We start from the raw sequence: 23,212 nt of genomic DNA, 5'->3' as shown, positions 1-23,212 counted from the left end.
TGAAGACAATCTCATTGTTGAAATCCTGAGAAATACCAAATATAATAAATATCATCCAGTACCCAGAGAAAACCATGGTTGATGTAACAAAGATTCACCCTGGATAGAAGCCTGTTAGTTAACAGAATTAACTTTGTCCTGTGCAAATAAACCACGTCTTCTATAAATGTAATTTCATCATAAGCACTTTTCTGTCTCATTGCTGGTGCTCCGTAATGATTATCAATGACCCCATGATATTCTATTCTGTAGCTACTGAGAGGTGAAGCCAGCTGTACTTCCTGGGTGGAGTGGGGACTTGGAGAACTTTTCTGTCTTACCAGAGGATTGTAAACTGCACCAGTCAAGGCTCTGCTCTGTAGCTAGCAAGGAGATTGTAAAATGCACCAATCAGCGCTTTCTAAAACGCACCAATCAGCAGGAGTCTAAAAGTAGCCAATAGCAGGGAGGACTGAAAAAAGGGCACTCTGATAGGACAAAAATGGAACATGGGCGGGGACAAATAAGGGAATAAAAGCGGGCCACCCCAGCCCATCAGGGGCAATCTGCTTGGGTCCACTTCTGGGCTGTGGAAGGGTTCTTTTGCTCTTAACAGTAAATCTTGCTGCTGCTTTTTCTTTGGGCCTGTGCCATCTTTAAGAGCTGTAACAGTTGGCTGGCGCCGTGGATGATGCCTGTAATCCCAGCACTTTGGGAGGCCAAGGCAGGCAGGTCAGGAGATCGAAACCATCCTGGCTAACATGGTGAAAACCCGTCTCTACTAAAAATACAAAAAATTAGCTGGCCCTGGTAACGGGTGCCTGTAGTCGCAGATACTCGGGGAGGCTGAGGCAGGAGAATGGTGTGAACATGGAAAGCGGAGCTTGCAGTAGCCGAGACTGCGACACTGCACTCCAGCCTGGGTGACAGAGCAAAACTCAGTTGCCAAAAAAAATAGCAGTAGCACTCACCGCGGAGGTCCGCGGCTCCATTCTTGAAGTCAGCTAGACCAAGAACCCGCCGAAAGGAACCAGCTCCAGATGCACTATCTCAAGATACATTTAGTTCCCAAATGCCAGCTCATTTCCCTTCATTTCCTGTCGTAAATAATGTTGCAGTGAGCATATTTGTGCATAAATCTTTATTTACACCTTAGATTACCATGAGATGAATTTCTAACTATGAAGTGGTCAGGGAAAAGTAGAAAAGTGGACCCAAAGGTATGGAACAGTATTCGTCAATGGGATAAATCCTACTTCAAACTTCTGTAAGTCTGAACTTCCTTTTGAAAATTGTGCCTACACTTTCTGCACTTAGTACATCTACGCTGGCTTCTGCTGCTCTGTATTGGTTTGGGTCTTTCTGTTTTTTTGTTTTTGTTTTTGTTTTGAGATGGAGTCTCGCTCTGTCACCAGGCTGAAGTACAGTGGCATGATCTCGGCTCACTGCAACCTCTGCCTCCTGGATTCAAGCGATTCTCCTACCTCAGCCTCCCCAGTAGCTGGGACTACAGGTGCACGCCACCATGCTTGGCTAATTTTTGTGTTTTTAGTAGAGACAGGATTTCGCCATGTTGGCCAGCTTGGTCTCGAACTCCTGACGTCAGGCAATCCACCTGCCTTGGCCTCCCAAAGTGCTGGGATAACAGGTGTGAGCCACTGCGTCCGACCCCGGGTCTCATTTTTTAGGGCTTATCTGGTAAACCTCTGTTGAGCACCTGTCATGTGCCAGACTGGTGCCAGGCTCAGGAGAAATGACGGCAAGCGAAAATGCAGGGTCCCTGCTGTCAGCGAGGGGCATGTCCCCATGGTATTGCACTTCAAAGTGCACTTTCTATTCCAGGCAGAAATAGTGGACATCCCCCATGGCCTAGAGTTGCTCCGCATTTAGTTGGAGGAGAATCAGCTGAAGAATGATAATCCCACAAGAAAGTTGATATAAGAGGGGCATGTTAGAAGTTGAGGATACCAAGAGAAAGGAAGAAGTAAGAGTTTCAAGGCAAAAGAATGTTCTAGGCAGGGGAACAGCATCAACGTGTAAAGGAGCTTACTTACACCTTGGTCCCAACGTGTACTTCCAGACTCGCCATTCTGTGCTCCAGGAACTTCCAATGACTCCTCCCAATTCCTCAAACTCAGCTGTGTACTTTGGTTCTTTCTTCTACTGAGCCTTAAATACCACTTTCTTCCTGCTGGCGAACTTCCACCCATCCTTCAGAGCCTAGCTTGCCTATCACTTCTTCTCTGATGTCCTTTCTGACATCCTCATGCTGCCTTGAGAGAGGCAGTTCTTCCCTCTGTTTCCAGCTACCTGCTTTGATCTTACCTCAGTCACCACATTTGTCCCAGCTGCATTCTAGGATTTTTAATTTAATTGTTTTGATGCTGTTTATCTTGTGTATTTCTTCGCATGCTAATTTACCAACTCCTTGAAGTCAGGGACAGTATTTCAATTAGGATTTGATTTGGCTGTATGTGATAGAAAACACTAGCTAACAATGGCTTCCATGAAATAGACGTGAGGTCCGGAGGTGGGCAGTCCTATCTGATAATGGCAGCCCCTTGATCATCAGGGACCTCAAGTCTGTCCCAATGGCCGCTTCACTTTCCTAATTGTGTGACTTTTCCTTATGGTCCCCAAGATGGCTGCTTAGGTACTACTCATCATATCCACATTCCAGCCAGCTAGAAGAATGAAAGGCCAAAGAAAAGAACACACCTTTATTTTAAGGCTGTTTTCTGGAAGTTGCAAACAACACTTGGATTTACATCCCATTGGAATTTAGTCACATGGTCACGCCCAGCTACAAAGGAGTCTGGGAAATGTAGTTTCTATTCCAGGCAGTTGTATACTCAGCTGAGAAGCAGAGTTCTAGTCTTAGACATGAGAGGAGACTATTATTAGCAGCTTCCACCACAGTGAAAAACAAGGAAAGGTCAAGGATGAGTCCTCTAATCCTGAATGGGGTCAGGTACAGGATGGTGGTGCTCACCAAGAAATGGAAGAAAACATAAGCACTGCTATTGAGCACCTCACGTATGCCAGACACTGTAGTAGGTGCTTTATCTAAAACAACGTTGCTGAGTTTTATTTAGGTAAATAATTGCATTGCCCTTGAGAAAGTTTGGAGTATTTCTAATTTGGAATCAGATCCAGGTTGCCTCTTCTTGCATGCTTCCCATGTTGGGGAGCTTACTGTCTTTCAAAAGGTAACTTGTTGCATTGTTGGATAACATCTATTTTTAGAAAGTTCTGCCTTACTTTGAGTTGAAAGCTGCACTCTTTGGTTGGCAATGGAGTGGAGTAGTTCAGGGTGCATGTTCTTCGGTTAGATCAGTGATTCTAACCCCCAGGGGATACCTGGCAGTGTCTGGTAACATTTTGGGTTGTCATGACTGGGGACTCGCAGCTACTGGCATCAAGTGAGTGGAGGCTAGGGATAATGCTAAATAAATGTCATCACCCAGTGCACAGGACAGCTCCCCACAATGAAGAGTCATGCAGCCCAAATGTCATATGGGAGGACCAAGGTTAAGAAACCCTGAGTTAGGTCCAGGTGCGGTGGCTCATGCCTGTAATCCCAGCACTTTGGGAGACCGAGGCAGGCGGATCACTTGAGGCCTGGAGTTTGAGACCAGCCTGCCCAACATAACAAAACCCCGTCTCTACTAAAAATACGAAAATTAGCCGGGTATGGTGGTGCATACCTGTAGTCCCAGGCACTCAAGAGGCCAAGGCAGGGGAATCACTTGAACCCAGGAGGCAGAGGTTGCAGTGAGCCAAGATCATGCCACTGCACTCCAGTCTGGGTGACAGAATGAGACTTCGTCTAAAAAAAAACAGAGAAACCCTGAGTGAGATAGACCTAGGTTCAAATCTTAATTTAGCAACCACTTCCCAGCTGTGTGACCTTGAGTAAGCTGCTTCACCTCCTGAGCTTGAGCTGACCGTTTCCTCCTCTCCACCTTGGGGATCATCAGATATTTCTCTTGGGCCTGTGGGCATTTAGTAACTGATGTGTGAGAAGCGGCAGCCCTGGGGCTTGGCTCCTTACTGTTTCAGCTGCCTCGTTGGTGGCACAGGATGTGCAAGGAACACTGACTGGGTTGTTTGCTGGCACATGGACCTGATGGGATTAGATTGTAATCACTCTAGTAAAAGCCCCTCCCCATCTAATGGTTTTGGAATGGAGTCATCGCCCTAATTCAAAAATGATGGATTGCTTGTACATTCTTACAGAAGAAGGGTCCATTTCTGCTTTTCACCAATTAATCGCAGCACTTTCCCACTCCACTGTCTCAATTGATCCTCCCAATGGCCTAGGCAGGAGGGCTTACTATTCTCCCTACTTGAAAGGTGAAAAAACTGATACCCCAAGCTGTTTACTCAAGGTGCACACGCTCACACACACACATACACTCACACTCATACACACTCATACACTCATGTACTCAAAAACCACACACACACCTACACACATACACTCACATTCACGCTTACACACACCGACACATACACACACACACAGACTCTCGCGCACAGTCACAGACATTTACACACACACACATGCACATATACATTCACTCACACATTCACACCCGCTCACACAGCCCAGTGAGCAGCAGAGCAGAGAGCATGGGTGAGGACTCAGTTCCTGCCTCCAGAGCTCTCTCTAGGCTGCTACTCTGAGGACACAGAGCTAGGGATGACCTATGGGTGACCAACTTCCTTGCAGACAAACCCTCATCTCACGTGGCTCCTCTAGCTTTTATTCTCTCTGCCCAGAGCACACCCTCTGTCCAGCACTGTTTCCATAGGCATGGTTTTATCCTCAGAGAGGGCACCTCAGACCCAGCGGGGTCTCCTGAGTAGCATGCAGTGACATGGGATCCATGTCCCCAAATATCTCCCACACTCTTGGCCAGAATATCTGACTTTTCTTTGGAATTTATGCAAGGAAAACCTCAGGGACCAGATTTTTCAAAATGCAGGTCCCTGAGGGAGGGAAAAGCCTTTACATTAGTCATCTCACTGACCAGAACTATCGATTCAAGCTATTTTTTTATTCATTTCACAGTATGTTGCAGACATTGTTAGATTTCACCCCTAAATGTTTAAAGTGCTACAGTAATTTTTAGTTCAGTGATGTCAATTCAGTCATAACTTTTCTTCCTTTAAAGAAAAAGGAAAAATACAGATTTTTTTAATAAAAATAAATCATGGCTGGGCACAGTGACTCACACATCTGTAATCCCATCACTTTGGGAGGCTTAGGAAGGCAGATGGCTTGAGCCCAGGAGTTTGAGACCAGCCTGGGCAATACAGTGAGACCCTCTCTCTACAGGAAATACAAAAAATTACCCAGGCATGGTGGTGCGTGCCTGTGGTCCCTCCCAGCTACTCAGGAGGCTGAGGTGGGAGGATTGCTTGAATCATTTTCTGTCAAATATAATTGTTAGGTGATAAATAGTGTATACATAATTTTTTAAAAAATGTTTTCTTGGACGGGTGCAGTGGCTCACGCCTGTAATCCTAGTACTTTGGGCGGCTGAGGCAGGTGGATCACTGAGGTCAGGAGTTCGAGACCAGCCTAACCAATATGGTGAAACCCTGTCTCTACTAAAAATACAAAATTAGCCAGGTGTGGTGGTGCATGCCTGTAATCCCAGCTACTTGGGAGACCGAGGCAGGAGAATTGCTTGAACCCAGGAGGCAGAGTGTTAGAAACAAGTGCCTGGTGCTGCAAAGAAAAACAGCACATAGGCAGAAAATTCCTCAGCAAGGCAAATTTACTTCTGCAGAAGGGTGCAGCTTGCGCCAGTCACGATAGCAAAAGCACACTGAGCAGGGTAGGGCAGAGGTTTTTATCTCTGATTCAGTTCCTAGCACTTCCCTGTTGGCTGGGGTTGGACCTCACAATCTAAGCTAACTTGATTGGCTAAGGTTTAAAATCGAATAGGGTCTATTAGGCAGGAAGGAAGAGGGACTGTCTGTTACTAGGTGGGAAGGCATATCTGGACTTGTCTGGGCATGGCAAAGGCGGGAAGGTTGTTTACAGAACAGGTAGCTAGGAGACAAGGAGGTATGAGGAAATTGGTCTTAAGAAACAAAGAACAGGGAACTAAAGCTTTTTGAAGAGGAATTTATTATCTCTGACAATTTCCCCCTCTTGATTTTATAGTTTTTCCTCTTCAAAATGCCTATGCATGTCTGTTGTTCTTCTTGGGCGTCAAGACGGGAGAGTTTATCTGAAGAAGGTGGGGGTGAATTAAGGGAGGTTTTTGTGAGTGCTGTTTCTATAAGTCTTTGCACTAAACCACGAATACAGGGTATGATACAGCATCCTACAAGAATGAGCACATGTATAACGATTATAAGGGAGGTGAATATTGAGGTCATAATTCCTTTCCATTTCCTGAACCATTTCTCTAGATGGTTGCAAAGGGGTCATCTATTCCAGAATTTTTAGCTAACTCATTTGATAAGGAAGTAAGGCTTTGTAAGGCTTTTGTTTTTGTTCCATCGGGGCGATGTTATCAGGAATAAAAGTACAACATTGGACTCCAATCATGACACAAACCCTGTCTTTTTCAGCTAATATGTCAAGGGCTATTCTGTTTTCGCAAGCCATTTGGCTGGTAGGGCCTAATTGTTCAGCTATTCCTTTAATTGCAACTCTAGTAAAATTAACAAAGCGTTGTTGATTATAATAGATATAATTTATTCAAGCTACATTCTTGTTTACAGTTGACCACCAGAACAACATAAATTTGAATCCTGCAGCTGTTTGATTTCGGGCTTTGAATTCATCTGGTACCCCTTGTGGTACTCCGATAGCATCTATAATAGCATAAGGATCAAAGGATCCATGAGGGACATCTCTCTTTTTATGATATTCTGTCTTCAGCTTTCTTGGTCAATGAAATGCCAAGGTGAAAGGGATAGCCAACTGAATTAGAGCACAAGTGCCGCTCCAGGTACTTGGCAGAGTAGCCAGCAATATCCTCCACAATACCACCACACATCTGCTCAGGAATGAACAAGGGCATACTGATTGCTAAGCTCTTGAAAAGGCTTGGTTTCACTGCACCCTGTTAGGTCTCCAAGGAATGCTAACTTCTCTGCCTGCCATGAAAGGCAAGAGGTGAAGTTAACATCAGGGGCTGGAGGCTGGATGGCCCTCGGGGGCTGACCCGCAGGGCTTTTGAGGAAATTGGTCTTAAGGGAACAGCAGTAGAAGGATCTTGCATGACTCATTACCCCAGGCTCTGGGGTTCTGGAAGACAGCGATCATCCAGGTCATGCCTCGTTGGTCAGAAGACCATCCAAGTGGGAAGGGTAAATTTGGGTTTCTGGCCTACCTGTCACAGAAGCCTAACAGTCGCTTTTATTTAGCTTGCAGATGGAATATTTAATCCATTCCAACCAGGCATTTGGATCTTGATATCCTGTTTCAATAGCTAGAGTTTGCTTTAAATCTTTAACTTCTATAATGGCTACTTTAGTTTTATCATTGGGTATGAAGCGAGAAAAGGTTTGGTTAGAAGAGGGTTTAGGAGGAGAGGGAGAAGGGGATGAAGGAGGTGGAGGATCGATGAAGCGCATTTCGAAATACTCTATAGGGTCTGTCCCTGAGACTTCTGCTCCTATACCATAAAAACGGCTCAAGGAAGGGTAAGAACCTTGAAAAGTTGGGATAGCAATGGAAATTGGTACAGGATTACACTGGTTATATTGGCAATTGGGAGGAGTACTCCCTTTAGTGAAACAAATGTATGGTTTCAGGAATATACAACTACTCGTTGGGGCCATCCATCCCTGGTTTTTGGTGGTCAGTAGAACATTGGACCAACTATGGCAGAGATGCTGATGCTCTGCTTTAGGAGGACAAGATTCCCAATTAACGGAATCTCCATTAAAATCTTCCCAGACTAATTGATCCCAGTTAACGGATTTCCAGTCTGAGGAGAGCCAGGAAGGACAAAGATACTTTTCTGAAGTAGGGTTGTCTTTGACCCTGCAGATCTCCACAGGGTATAACAAGACGAGCATCGAAAGTGATAGTTTGAGGTGAGTTAGACTTAGTAACATTAATAATAATATGTGGGGTATCTGGGGGAGAGAGGAAAAGGAGGAAGAGGCTGATTAAGCTTTTCTCTTTAATGTTACTTTGTCCAGGGTAGGTACTTTGGAGAGGGTACTCGGGTGTGATGGGTCCATCCTCTCTCAGTGGTCTGGACTGCTGTCTCAGTTGTGAGGAGCACTAGGTAAGGTCTTTCCCAAGTGGGTTCGAGCTTTCCCTCTTTCCAACTTCTGATAAGGATGTGATCTCCAGGCTGGTGTTGATGAACTGGGAATTCAAGGGTTGGAGTTTGTGCTAGGAGGCCTTGAGTCCTGAGGGAGGAAAGGATAGAAGATAGACCTAATACATAGTTTCTAGGAAACTGATCTTTTGTTTCAAATGTAGGAAGATCAGTAGTAGAATGTAGATAAGGCAATCCAAAAAGCATCTCATAAGGGGGTAGACCTATATCTTTTCGGGGAGCAGTTCGGACTCTCAACAGGGCAATAGGCCTTTCTACTCTCCCTGATGAAGGTGGATGCACGGCATGTGGTATTCCTATTTTCTTTAGGTTGTTTTTTGGTTTTTCTGCACACTGTGCAACTGTCTGCAACTTGTCTAGCAAGGGTATAAATTCCTATGCATCCCTAGACTCTGAGGACTGCATCACACATAGCTTGGGGGCCCCAGTGAGTTCCTTGATGTAGTTGTGACAATATGTCTCGCATGAGGGGCTTAGACAGCATTTCCGTCTTGTCTGATTGTACCCATTTTCCCGCGTGGCTTTCTTTGGCTCCTATTTCTTTTAACTTTTCTTGCTCTCTGGGGGAGAAAATAGGGACTGTAGCTGGAGGGGAAAGATAAAGGGTTAGGTGGCAAATGGGTGCTGCTTGAGAAGAGGCAACTTGTTTGGCCACTTGGTCAGCTAGATTATTCCCTCGGCTCTCAAAGGAAAGATTCTTCTAGTGACCCGGAACATGAACAACTGCTGTCTCTTCTGGCAGCTGTAAGTTCTCTAGTACTTGGATTATCAAGTCTGTGTGGACTAAGTTTTGGCCCCTTTACTGTTAATAAAGCCTTGCTGTGCCCAAATTTTCCCAAAGATGTGGACTACTCCAAAGGCATATTTGAAGTCAGTATAAATAGTTCCCTCCTGGTTTTGCAGAAATTTTAAGGCTTGATTTACTGTAAACAACTCACGTTTGCTCAGATCGGTCATTAGGTAGGGTGTCTCCGTCTACTCCTGAGTACCCGTTATGCCTTTTCCCTTTTATTACTTGAGAAGAACCATCTACAAAAAGGTGTCTTCCGGTTTGAAAGGGAGTTTATCTGAACATCTATGCCCCAGTTCTTCTGGTCTGGGGCATGGGTTTTTTTCTGCATTTGAATTTCCTGTTAAGGCAGCAGGGTTAAGTGAATCATCAGTAGTTAGGATTAAATAATCTTTTTCTAACAAGATAACCTTGTATTTTAAAATTCTTGAGTCAGTAAGCAACCTTTCTGCCTTCTGATTTAGGATAGTTCTGACCTGGTGAGGTGTGCTCACAATGGGGTTTCTGCCAAAAGTTATTTTTCCACTTTCTTCTGTTAGCAAAGCAGTTGCCGCTATAGATTGAATGCATTTGGGCCATCCGTGGGTCACTGGGTTAAGAATTTTTGACTGGAAGCCTACGGGTTGCTGGTGGCCTCCATGCTTTTGGGTAAGTACTCTTAAGGCTACGCCCTTGTTTACATTGACAAAAAGATGGAATGGCTGCTTAAGGAGGGTAAAGCTGCGACAGGGGCAGTTACTAACAGATGTTTTACCTTTCCACTTGTTGGATTTCTGGTAATTGCCAAATGAGGGGGTTTGGCCCGTCTTGTGTGAGCTTTTTGTATGAGAATTTTGTTTCCAGGGCATAAGAGTCTATCCATAGATGACAGTATCTGACTAATCCTCCTTCAATCCGTTCAAGCCCAATTTTCCATTTGCCTTGGCTAATTAAATGCCCTAAATATTTTACTTCAGGTTCTACAAATTGGAGTTTGTTTTTTGAGACTGTTAACCCTTCATCCCACGGAAAATTTAAGACATGAGTTGAGAAGGCTGCTACTTCTTTTTTATCATCTCCTGAAATTAGAAGATCATACATGTACTGGAGGAGGCATATGCACGAGGGCAGGGAAAGTTTCTCTAGCACTTGTTCTAATATTTGACTAAATAAATTTGGAGACTCTGTAAACCCCTGGGGTAAGACTGTCCATCGGTATTGCTGTTTTCAACTGGAGTGAGGGTCTTCCCATTCAAAGACAAATAGGTCCTGGCTGCCCTCTGCTAATGGACAAGCCCAGAAGGCATAATTTAAATCAATTACTGTACTATCTGATTAATAGCTCTAAGGTCTTGCACTAACCAGTATGACCCATCTGCCTTCTTTAAAGGCAGTTTTGGAGTGTTACAGGGAGACATACAGGATTTAAGAAGCCCATCATGGAGAAGACCTTCAATTACAGGTTTTGAATTTACCCTGGCTTCTAAAGGAATAGGGTATTTCTTTCGCTTTACTACTTCCCCAGGGGTTTTAAATTTAACATGAATCAGAGGAATCTGTAACTTTCCTTGATCCCATCTTTTGACCATACCTCGGGATAAATGTGTTCTTCGTCTGCAGTGGTGGGCAAGATTAGGGAGGGGAGGGGAGGAATTTTCCATAATTGATTTGGAGGCCTAAGCCTAATTTTAGTATTAAATCGCTTCCTAATAGATTTGTCCCTGCTTCTGGAATTAATGGAAATTTGATACTAGCTGATCAGTTTTTATATTTCATTTTTGTCTCCTTTAAGATTTTTGCTCTAAATCCTTCTCCTTTAACCCCAGAGATAAAAAGTTTTTCTTGTGAGCAAGTTACACTAGATGGAAGATAACAAACTGAGGAGTGAGCTGCTTCTGACTCGATTAAAAAGGTAATAAGCTCAGGTTTAGGTCCCACTTCTAAATTTACCGAGGGCTCTTGGTGGGACTCAATATAAAAAGATAGAGCCCCTGATTTCCCTAGTCGTCTTCAAAAGCCATAAGTGGGATGATTTTTCTTCTTTTTCCCATGTGGGACATTGTCTTTTAAAGTGACCTATTTTTCCACATTTGAGACATTTGTTCTGTGATTTCTTAGTAATATCTGGCCAGCTATTGGTAACAAAGTGGAGCTTTAACATTCCTTGTCCAAGGGGGTCTTCTGATTCTAGGCCAGCATATTTTTCTCATTTGCTCTTTAAGCCTTTCTAAAAATTCTATTGGTCCCTCATCTTTTCCCTGTTTTATATTAAAGGCCTTGGTAAGATTTTGGGTGTGGGGCACTGATTCTCAAATTCCTTTTATTACCATCTCCCTAAGGTCTCTCATACTTCCTCGATGGGCTATATTGTTGTTATCCCATTGAGGATCTTGGGCTGGGAATTATGTCCAGCCACTGGAACATTCTGACCAGGAGGGTGTTCACATTCCCAAATGGTCATAGCGGTCCTGCGTATCATGCTCCTTTCTTCTCCTGAGAATAGGATGCCTAAGATAGACATTAATTCATCCAAAGTATATAACTGGGGTCCTAAAACTGATTGATTTGATCTGCCACTCCATAAGGGTCATCTAAGAGTTGTTTAACCTCCTTTTTTAGGTTTAGGGGAAGGGTCTGTGGTGGCAGCTGCTTGGGGGAGAGGAAGGTTCTTTAGTCCAAACAAAAGAGCAGTATTTTATCATTTGCTGCTTTTTCTTGTGTTTGGTCCTTCCATTATCCTTCCAATATTCTAACATTAGGCCTAGGGGACTATCAGAGGGGATATTATCATGATCATGATTTTTCCTATCTTTTGTCTTACTTGCTGTATTTCCCATCCTGGAGAAAGTGTTTATCCCTGGGGCTCAATCTCTCTTACTAGAGATTTCTTGCACCCTAGCGAGTCTGTGGGGCTCAACCTCTCCTACTAGAGATTTCTCACACTCTTCAGCTTTCGCTTCATCCTTCATCTGCTTCCCTTGTGGTAATTTTCAGGTCCCTCTTAGCATAGGCAGGTTGATATAAACGCCACAACAGGCAAACTGCCTTCAAGCCATATGAGGTGACTGCAGAATCAGATCCAGACTCTGCACTTGCTCTGCACTCAATTGTGCATCTTACTCCCTCGCTTTCAACCTCCAGGATGTCCCGACCACCAAGGAAATACTTCACCGCCCCCAAGGTTTTTCTTACCTTGGTCTGTGTACAGAGTTACCTGGTCACCACGGTATCTGTAGGCCTTTTCTTCCCGCATTGCTGGAATCCAGGTTTATTCATCACACCAGGTGGGTCTCAATCCCTTACCCTTGAGGCCACCTCAACAAAGCAGTGGGCTGCGTCTCCTCAAGAGAGATGATCTGAGACCCCTCCTAGGAGGAGAATGGGAATCCCAGACGAACCCCCAAATTTGTTAGAAACAAGTGCCTGGTGCCTCAAATAAAAACAGCACGTAGGCAGAAAATTCCTCAGCAAGACAAATTTACTTCTGCAGAAGGGTGCAGCTTGCAGCAGTCACAATCACAAAAGCACACAAAGCAGGGTAGGGCAGGGGTTTTTACTCCCTAAGGCAGTTCCTAGCACTTCTGTATCCTTTCCCCATTGGCTGGGGTTGGACCTCACAATCTAAGCTAACTTGATTGGCTAAGGTTTAAAATTGAATAGGGTCTATTAGGTGGGAAGGAAGAGGGACTGTCCATTACTAGCTGGGAAGGCATATCTGGACTTGTCTGAGCATGGCAAAGGCAGGAAGGCTGTTTACAGAACAGGTAGCTAGGGGACAAGGAAGTACAAGGAAGTTGGTCTTAAGAAACAAAGAACAGGGAACTAAAGCTTTTTAAAGAGGAATTTATCATCTCTGAAAGGAGGTTGCAGTGAGCTGAGATCGCACCATTGCACTCCAGCTTGGGCAACAAGAGCGAAACTCTGTCTCAAATTAAAATTAAAAAGTAAAAAATAACATAAAATAAAAAACGGTTTCTCTCCCCTCTATGTGCCAGACAATGAGGAAAAGAGAGAAAGGAGATGCCTCTGGAGGCCAGGAAGCTGAGAGCCACCTTGAGAATGCCAAGCTGGGGAAGTATTTATGGAAACTACTTCCTGCTTCCTTCCAAGCAAAACAGTAAAAAATAAAAATCCCTGAGACAATACTTCCTTAGCCTTATAACCCCTGAAAATCTGAGACAAGTCTCAGTTAATTAGAAAGTTTATTTTGCCAAGGTTGAGGATGCAAACCCATGACACAGCAACAGGAGGTCCTGACAATGTGCCCAAGGTGGTCAGAGCACAGTTTGGTTTTATACATTCTATGAGGCACAATTAATATATGTAAGATGAACACTCGTTCGGTCTGGGAAAGGCGGGTCAACTCAAAGCTGGGAGGAGGCTTCTAGGACTTAGGTAGATAAGAGACGTGGTTGCATTCTTTTGGGTTTCTGATTAGCCTCTCCAAAAGAGGCAATCAGAAGATATGCATTTATCTTAGTGAGCAGAGGGATGACTTTGAATAGAATGGGAGACAGGTTTGCCCAAAGCAGTTCCCAGTTTGAATTTTCCCTTTAGCTTAAGTGATTTTGGGGCCCCAAGTTGTTTTCCTTTCACAGCCTACTTTCTTCCTTCCAGAGGTGGCTGTGGACAATTTCACGGGGTTTGGACTTAATCAGGGCAGAAGGTGAAGCTGCAAGGTATTAGATATGGGAATGGAGAAAAATACAGGCTGGAGCTGTGGGTTTGAGTGTTGTCCTCATAGGAGGTGATGACCGAGGAGTAGGGAAGTCAGAGGATGAGACCCCCGAGGCCGACAGCACAGAGTGACAGGAGCATACAGCAGGACTTTAGGTCACCCAAGGAGACAGTGATGCTGTTGAAGAAGTCAGAGGAGGTGCCATCAGCAATCAGAGGATTGCTCTGATTGGCAGCTCAGAGCTGGAGGACATCAAAAAATACCGCTGTAAGAAAGAGACCTGGAAAAGTCTTTAGAGATTGTCTACCCCCCCACACACCACCCGTTTGACACATGAGAAGATAGAGGCCAAGAGATCACTGAGAAAATAAATGGCAGAGCTTGGGCACAATCGGTGCTGCCCAAAATGGTGTTTTTCCACCAAAGACATACAGAAGGTTCCTTCCACAAGGATCAAATATCGTGGGGTTTTGATTTTTATCTTAAAAAACTATATAAATTTAGCCTTCTACAGGCTGGGCACGGTGGCTCACGCCTGTAATCCCAGCACTTTGGGAGGCTGAGGCGGGAGGATTATGAGGTCAGGAGATCGAGACGAACCTGGCTGAGACGGTGAAACCCCGTCTCTACTAAAAATACAAAACTTAGCTGGGCGTGGAGGCGGGTGCGTGTAATCCCAGCTACTCAGCAAGCTGAGGCAGGAAAATCGCTTGAACCCAGGAGGCAGAGGTTGCAGTGAACCGAGATCGCGCCATTGCACTCCAGCCTGGGTGACAGAGCGAGACTCCGTCTCTAAATAAATAAATACATTAATTAATTAATTTAGCCTTCTACTCAAGAACTTATCTGGCTTCGTCTTAATGTAAAAATATTTGTTTTTGCTAAATTATTGAGATAAATTTACACTATTTATTAGTGTTTATCAGTTTTCTTTAAACTTACCACTTTTTGATGAATATGAAAATCTAAAAACTTGGCCAGGCACAGTGGCTTACGCCTGTAATCCCAGCACTATGGGAGGCCAAGGTGGGGGAATATCTGAGGTCAGGAGTTCAAGATCAGCCTGACCAACATGGTGAAACCCTTTCTCTACTAAAAATACAAAAATTTGCTGGGTGTAGTGGTGGGTGCCTATAATTGCAGCTACTCGGGAAGCTGAGGCATGAGAATCACTTGAACCCGGAGGGCAGAGATTGCAGTGAGCTGAGATGGTGCCACTGTACTCCAGCCTAGGTGACAGAGTGAGACTGTCTTAAAAAAAAAAAAAAAAAAAAAAAAAAAGGCTGGGCGTGGTGCCTCATTCCTGTAATCCCAGCACTTTGGGAGTCCAAGGTGGGTGGATCACCTGAGGTCAGGAGTTCAAGTCCAGCCTGATCAACATGGTGATACCCTGTGTCTTCTAAAAAAAATACAGAAAAAATAGCCGGGTGTGGTGGCACACTCCTGTAATCCCAGCTACTCGGGAGGCTGAGGCAGGAGAATCACTTGAATCTGGGAGCTGGAGATTGTAGTGAGCCGAGATGGTGCCATTGCACTCCAGCCTGGGTGACAGAGTGAGACTCCGTCTCAAAAAAAAAAAAAAAAAATCTAAAAACTCCTTCCAGAAGATTTAATACTTAATTTCACACCCAACCACCCGACTTGGGGATCACCAATAACAGAGGATACAGTCCGTTTTCAGTAGAGCCTTACTAGCAAAGGTTTTTATTTTTGTTTTTCAGATATAGGATCTTGCCCTGTCACCCAAGCTGGAGTGCAGTGATGTGATCGCAGCTCACTGCAGCCTCCCGAGTAGCTAGGACTATAAATGTGTGTTATCATGCTGGGCCAATTTTTTAAAAATTTCATTGTAAAGACAGGATTCCACTGTGTTGCCCAGGCTGCAACTCTTGACCTCAAGTGATCATTCCACCTTTAACTCTTGCCCTCAAGCAATCCTCCCACCTCAGACTCCCCAAATGCTGGGATTATGGGTATAAGCCACCATTTCCAGCCTACTAGCAAGGGTCTTGTTACATATTGCTTGGCATGATTTATGTAATTTTTAAAAAATTGTTTTTCAAATAGAAAAGTAAAACAACAAATATACTTTTCCAAATAACATAATCCCCTTTTCACTTGAGAACTTTCCTCAAAAAGATATGCTAGATTTATTTCATGCTTTATGTGCCTCTGGTGTGTCCCCTTAGAACCTCTTCTGTATCAGTTAGGGATGGTTTTAGCTGCAAGTAAGAACTCCCACAACAGTGATGTAGGCAAAAAGAAAAAAAAGCAAAGCAAAGCAAAACAAAACCCATTTAATTATTTCCCATAATAACAAGTCTAGGAGAAGAAGATTCCAGAGTTGGCTCAGCAGCTTAGTGACAGTAAGGCCCTAGGTTGGCATTTTCTTGGCATTCCCGATGGTCCCAAGATGACTGTCATGGCCTCAAACATCACTTCCTCACATCCTGTCAGGAAGAAGGAGGCAAGTGAGCAACAACAATTTTTCTTGTTTTGCTCATTTGTCAGAAAGGAAGAACGTTCCTAAAAACTCCACCTCTGCCATTTGACATCCTCATCCAACTCTTTGGCCATGGTGGTATCTCATGGTCACTCCTCTATCCGCCACTGTAAAGAGGAACTAGATTGCCATATTCTGCTTAGACTCATGAGGATGCAGCCCACATTCCCAGAACATGTGCAGAATTAGATTTCTACAAACTCCTTATTTACCTTGCTTCTGCCCAACTCTCTCACTAGAATGCACATTCTGTAAGAGCAAACATTTTTGTCTGTTTTGTTCACAGCTATATCCTCAATACCTAGAAGAGTGACAGGAATTCAATAAATAGTTGTTGAGTGAGGGAATGAATGCATGAATAAGGAAAAGGGGACATGGCTGTTGAGTAGGTAACCAGCAGTGTCTATTACCCCCAAGAGCATACAACTCCAGTCTGATGAACATCATGCTGCTAAGTGGCCACTGATCACCCAAGTCTCTGACCTTACTTTTTCTATCTTTTCTCCCAGGGAGTGAGCCATAATTGGTGGCTGCTCTTATGCCAATGACCCTCCCCAATTCCTCCTACCTCTTAGAAGACAAGATGTGTGAGGGGAACAAGACCACTATGGCCAGCCCCCAGCTGATGCCACTGGTGGTGGTCCTGAGCACTATCTCCTTGGTCACAGTGGGGCTCAACCTGCTGGTGCTGTATGCTGTACGGAGTGAGCGGAAGCTCCACACCGTGGGGAACCTGTACATCGTCAGCCTCTCGGTGGCGGACCTGATCGTGGGTGCTGTCGTCATGCCTATGAACATCCTCTACCTGCTCACGTCCAAGTGGTTACTGGGCCGTCCTCTCTGCCTCTTTTGGCTTTCCATGGACTACGTGGCCAGCACAGCGTCCATTTTCAGTGTCTTCATCCTGTGCATTGATCGCTACCGCTCTGTCCAGCAGCCCCTCAGGTACCTTAAGTATCGTACCAAGACTCGAGCCTCAGCCACCATTTTGGGGGCCTGGTTTCTCTCTTTCCTGTGGGTTATTCCCATTCTAGGCTGGAATCACTTCATGCAGCAGACCTCGGTGCGCCGAGAGGACAAGTGTGAGACAGATTTCTATGATGTCACCTGGTTCAAGGTCATGACTGCCATCATCAACTTCTACCTGCCCACCTTGCTCATGCTCTGGTTCTATGCCAAGATCTACAAGGCCGTACAACAACACTGCCAGCACCGGGAGCTCATCAATGGATCCCTCCCTTCCTTCTCAGAAATTAAGCTGAGGCCAGAGAACCCCAAGGTGGGTACCAAGAAACCAGGGAAGGAGTCTCCCTGGGAGGTTCTGAAAAGGAAGCCAAAAGATGCTGGTGGTGGATCTGTCTTGAAGTCACCATCCCAAACCCCCAAGGAGATGAAATCCCCAGTTGTCTTCAGCCAAGAGGACGATGGAGAAGTGGACAAACTCCACTGCTTTCCACTTGATATTGTGCAGATGCAGACTGCGGCAGAGGGGAGTAGCAGGGACTGTGTAGCTGACAACCAGAGCCATGGCCAGCTCAAGACAGATGAGCAGGGCCTGAACACACATGAGGCCAGCGAGATGCCAGAGGATCAGATGTTAGGTGATAGCCAATCTTTCTCTCGAACAGATTCAGATACCATCACAGAGACAGCACCAGGCAAAGGCAAATTGAGGAGTGGGTCTAACACAGGCCTGGATTACATCAAGTTTACTTGGAAGAGGCTCCGCTCACATTCAAGACAGTATGTATCTGGGTTGCACATGAACCGCGAAAGGAAGGCCGCCAAACAGTTGGGTTTTATCATGGCAGCCTTCATCCTCTGCTGGATCCCTTACTTCATCTTCTTCATGGTCATTGCCTTCTGCAAGAGCTGTTGCAATGAACATCTGCACATGTTCACCATCTGGCTGGGCTATATCAACTCCACGCTGAATCCCCTCATCTACCCCTTGTGCAATGAGAACTTCAAGAAGACGTTCAAGAGAATTCTGCGTATCCGCTCCTAAGGGAGGCTCTGAGGGGATGCAACAAAATGATTCTTATGATGTCCAACAAGGGGAAATAGAAGACGAAGGCCTGTGTGTTGCCAGGCAGGCACCTGGGCTTTCTGGAATCCAAACCACAGTCTTAGGGGCTTGGTAGTTTGGAAAGTTCTTAGGCACCACAGAAGAACAGCAGATGGTGGTGATCAGCAGAGAGATTGAACTTTGAGGAGGAAGCAGAACCTTTGAAAGAGAATCAGACCTGTTTCTTGTAACTGGGTTCAAAAAGAAAAAAAAGAGAATCAGACCTGGATGGAGCTCTCCTGCTCCTCAGGAACTATGGGAGCCTCAGACTGTCATTGTAATTCAAGCTTTCCGCGTCAAATGATTGACAACTGAAGGGACACGTGGCTAGGGTTCCACTGGAGAATTGAAAAGAACTCTTGAGCCCTCCTGGAATGGAGCTGTATGACTGTGCAGAGACCTTATCCATGCGAATAGTTGCTGTCCCCTTCCAGGGGTCACCTTGAGAGGCATGACAGCTGTTCCACAGGGGCCCCCTTCTCAGAAAACTTCTCTTCTGAGCCTCTTTTACAGCTTTCTCCAGAACCAGTGTCTGAACCACCCTGGAAATTCTGCCTTATTATTTCTTACTCACACATGTTTAGAGTGGATAGAAAATTATGCAGCTTGCACACCCATCGTCTTTAACCCCAAATTTCCTTTGGCTATTAAAAAAGTGGTGGCAAAAGTCGTCCTCAAAAGAAAGAGAAATGAAATATTTTTGAATTGTTGCACGTTAAAAATTAAAAGAAGGAATGGGGGCAGAATGCCATATTTTTTGAGGGCTGTACTAGGTTTGTCTCATTTAAGTCCAGCAACACCCCACAGGAGGGGAATGTTCTAACTCTAGTTTGCAGAGGAGCAAATTGAGGTGCAGCAAGGTGAGAGAGGTACCCAAGGTCACATAGCTAGTTATGTGAGAAAGTTAGAATACAAATCCTCTGGGGTTCCAGCTTATTGTAGCATATTTTCTCCAAAAGGCAAAAATGTGTCCTCTTGGCTGGGCATCGTAGCTCAAGCCTATAATCCCAGCACGTTGGGAGGCCGAGGTGGGCAGATCATTTGAGGCCAGGAGTTCAAGACCAGTCTGGCCAATATGGCGAAACCTTGTCTATACTAAAACTAAAAAATTATCTGGGCATGGTGGGGCATGCCTGTAGCCCCAGTTACTCAGGAGGCCAAGGCACGAGAATCGCTTGAACCCAGGAGGTGGAGGTTGCAGTGAGCCAAGATCATGCCACTGCACTCCAGCCTGGGCAACAGAGCAAGACTCTGTCTCAAAAAAACATAATATAGTATTTTAACAATGTGCCCTCTTAAGTATGCATACATACACATATACAGTATTCCCAAGAGTGGTGGCAGCTCAAAATGATATGCTGAGTAGGCGAACAGCTGACATGGAGTTCCTGTGCACCTACAGAAGGTGAGGCTTTGAAGGATCCAAGTGCATTTTTATCTGTGAGTTCTGTTGCGTTTGTCAAAAAGTCATTGTAATCTTTCATGGCCATACCTGTTCAGCAAAAACTGGCAAAGACATAGGAACATATAGTTTTACTTGGCGTTTATGTTGCAATCTGCTTCTGCTTGTGATTTATGTTTTAAAACTTGATGCTAAACCATAATATGTATAGCAAATGGAGCAAGCTGATATTTTGTATTTTGTGTTCCTCTTTGCATGATCTGTTAACATGAGATATTTTTACCTACCTAAAATATGATGTTTAAAAGCATACTGTATGTGATTTATTTATTTCTACCTTTCTGAGTCTCTTGGACTAAGAAGATGTATTGAAATGTACCACCACATGTTAACAAAGTTTGATATGGGGTTTCTCTTTGGTTTCTGATCACATTTGTAAATGTCTTTTCAAAAGGATTTACTTTTTATAAAAAGCTTCATTCTCACTTTGCTTTGCACTCCCCAAACTTCTTGTTCAGAACTAGGGGAGTTTAGGAGACTTTAATCCCAGTTTCAGAAGCTGCAGCTGGTCTGTTTCCAGGTCAGAAACCATTGTTCAGAAGACCTCCCTATGACAGAGCTGCTCCTCAGGGTGCCTTAGGACCAAAGAACACTCCAAAAGAGCACTCCACATGGACAAGTAGCTAAATGTCCATTCTTTATCATGAACAATCGAGGCAACTAGTGGAGAGAACCGATTGTGAACTCTGCCTCTGAGTCAAAGAGACCTGGATTTGAGTCTGACAAGAACAATAAATGGTCAATAAATATAAATTATCAGAGTCTAAGGAAAAAGGTCTATGCATTATTGTATACAGTGTCTCTAGTGCTTGCATAGTGTCTGGTATACAGAGGGCACTCCTATGCATTTAAAACATGCTGAGCACATACCATGTGCCAGGCTTTGTGTTTTATCTAATGTTATCTAATGGTATTGTTGCCGTTATGTAATGTTGCCGTTATGTAATGTTGCCTTTACAACAACTTCATGAGGGAGATTTCCATCTTTACAAATAGGCAAACTGAGGCCCAGAGAGATTGAAGAACTACTCCAAGGTCTGATTTTGGAATGTGCTTCCTTTCTACTTTATCAGTCTGCTCTTCCTACTCCTGTCTGAACGATGGAAATTAATTTTTGAATGTATAAAAGACAACAGACTATGATACAGAAATGTCAGCCCCAGCCCACTAAGAAAGCCCCATCCCATCAGTGGCTGATGGCTTGCACAAAATCCAGATGAAGTCAGGCCTTCTGCCCTAAATACTAAAATAAGCACCTCCTAAGAGAGGGCTGTTATAGGGACCTTGATCATTAAGAAAGAACCTTGCAGACCCAGAAACTCCTTCAGGATTCTTTTCATGGGCTTAAGGCTGATTAACTTCAAGCCAGTTCTTCAAATGACCAATTGCCCAATTTACCGATTTACCAATTTACCAAACATTGACTTCTTTGTAACTATTCACAAAATTTAATGCAATTCATATTGGATGAGGTTTCTAATCACGTGTTCCTACAATGGTTGTGAAGTTGCAGTAAGTGATTTTGTTTTTTTTCATGGCAGCACATTGAAGAATGTTCAATTTGTCTTTGCCTCCAGCTTGCTGCTACTGCAGGGAGAGACAGGAAAGGAGGAATAAAGAGACTGCGGGTGACAGGGGAAAAATAGGAGGAAATGGGGGTGTGAGACAGGGCATCAGAGAGGAAGGACTAAGGGGAAAAGGTGGGGGACAGTGAAAATGAGAGAGAGGGCAAGGGATGTGCAGGAGACGAGGATACTGAAAGGCAGAGATGGGGAGTGATTGTAGGAGGAGACTAAGGTAGAGAGGAGCTGGGCATGGTGGCCTATGCTGGTAATCTCAACCCTTTGGGAGGCTGAGGTGGGAGGATCACTTGAGCCCGGGAGTTGGAGACTGCAGTGAGCTATGATCACACCACTGCATTTCAGCCTGGGCAATAGAGCGAGAATCTGTTTCTAAGGGGGGGGAAAAAAAAGACAGAGAGATGAAGATATGAGGAGGAGGCAGAGGGAGAAACTGAGACATGGGGAGATAGAAGAGAAGCAGAGAAAGGGAATGAAAAGAAAGTAAACTGAATGGCATAATATTAATACAATCAAGAAAAATCCACATTCAGGAACATATTCTTCATTAATGTATTCATATGGTTTTTTTTTTATTTTTTTATTTATTTTTTTATTTTTTTTGAGACGGAGTCTTTGCTCTGTCACCCAGGCTGGAGCGCAGTGGCCCGAACTTGGCTCACTGCAAGCTCCGCCTCCTGGGTTTACGCCATTCTCCTGCCTCAGCCTCCCGAGTAGCTGGGACTACAGGCGCCCGCCACCTCGCCCGGCTAGTTTTTTGTACTTTTAGTAGAGACGGGGTTTCACCGTGTTAGCCAGGATGGTCTCGATCTCCTGACCTTGTGATCTGCCCGTCTCGGCCTCCCAAAGTGCTGGGATTACAGGCGTGAGCCACCGCGCCCGGTGTATTCATATGTTAAATATATTCAAAAGCAGAATAAACCACCCTTATATTTTGATAAATAGAAAATTCCTTAAAATGCTCCTCTGAAAATAAAATGTAAACCTGTCAATCACAGTATCACATCAATCTTTAAAAGCTTGTGAAGCCCTTCCCTTCAATAGAAATTGCTATAAACCTTATTATACATTGGTAATGTTAGCAAAGTGTTCATTCAGAAAATCTATGAGCTTGCAAATTGTCCATTTAATAAATTGGTCATTTGGCTACTTGATTTGTGGACAATTTCTGACCTCCTTTGAAGATGGGCACTGCATGGACTTCCAGGAGGTGGATTTAATAGTCTTAACTCAGCATGAAAAAGATGCTGGGATGCTCCTGGCTGTTTATGCACCCTAAGTGCCATAGAGACATGCTATTGGCCAGGGATGGTGGCTCATGCCTGTAATCCCAGCACACCGGGAGGCTGATGCAGGCAGATGGCTGGAGTCCAGGAGTTCGAGACAAGCCTGGGCACCATGGTGAAACCCTGTCTCTACTAAAAATACAAAAATTAGCCAGGTCCTGTGATGCAAACCTGCAGTCCCAACTACTTGGGGGGCTGAGGCAGGAGGATCACTGGAGCCCAGAAAGTTGAGGCTGCAGTGAGCCAAGATTGGGCCACTGCACTCCAGCCTGGGTGACAAAGAGAGACTCTGAATAAAATAAAATAAAATAAAATAAAATAAATAAAGTAAACATGCTGTTAAAGATCTTATTTGCCAATATCTATCATTCCACAATTTGTCAGGCTTTCACAGCCCTGGCTTACAGTGTGACATGGTTTCCTGTTGGGGAGTATGTGCTCTCACCTAGCTGAGATGCAAGACAAATGATGAAGGTGGATTGACCTGAATCACTGTAGCCGTGAATAAGTGTCACAGGGCCTTGTGACCCTGCTGTGTCTGAGAACATTCTCTGCCTTTTTAA

The 23,212-nt window shown here is 44.5% G+C and overlaps 1 protein-coding gene and 1 long non-coding RNA gene across 4 annotated transcripts in view; one reads left to right on the top strand and one right to left on the bottom strand.

The window, feature by feature from the left end:
- HRH1 (histamine receptor H1) overlaps window positions 1-20,035 on the top strand; it is a 110,047-nt gene extending 90,012 nt beyond the window's left edge. Inside the window, exons 1-3 of one of the 3 annotated variants that reach the window (XM_031662475.1) lie at window positions 9,429-9,741; window positions 10,463-10,984; window positions 16,763-20,035. In XM_031662475.1, coding sequence (XP_031518335.1) covers window positions 16,792-18,261 — 1,470 coding nt within the window. In that variant the 5' untranslated portion in view covers window positions 9,429-9,741; window positions 10,463-10,984; window positions 16,763-16,791 and the 3' untranslated portion in view covers window positions 18,262-20,035. Of the gene's footprint in view, window positions 1-9,428; window positions 9,742-10,462; window positions 10,985-16,762 lie in introns of those variants that run through there. The other 2 variants (XM_021933161.2, XM_009200218.2) reach the window with 2 other exon arrangements.
- Window positions 8,129-12,554, bottom strand: LOC110742223. Its single transcript, XR_002519662.2, has 3 exons — window positions 12,265-12,554; window positions 9,242-9,433; window positions 8,129-8,373 (listed from the first exon to the last, which is right to left on the bottom strand). It is a non-coding gene; the product is annotated as an uncharacterized LOC110742223 (long non-coding RNA).
- Window positions 20,036-23,212: the final 3,177 nt, after the last annotated feature.

The sequence above is a fragment of the Papio anubis genome, chromosome 2, assembly GCF_008728515.1.
Source record: "Papio anubis isolate 15944 chromosome 2, Panubis1.0, whole genome shotgun sequence".
NCBI lineage: Eukaryota > Metazoa > Chordata > Mammalia > Primates > Cercopithecidae > Papio > Papio anubis.
This window is presented reverse-complemented; position numbering and strand designations above follow the sequence as displayed.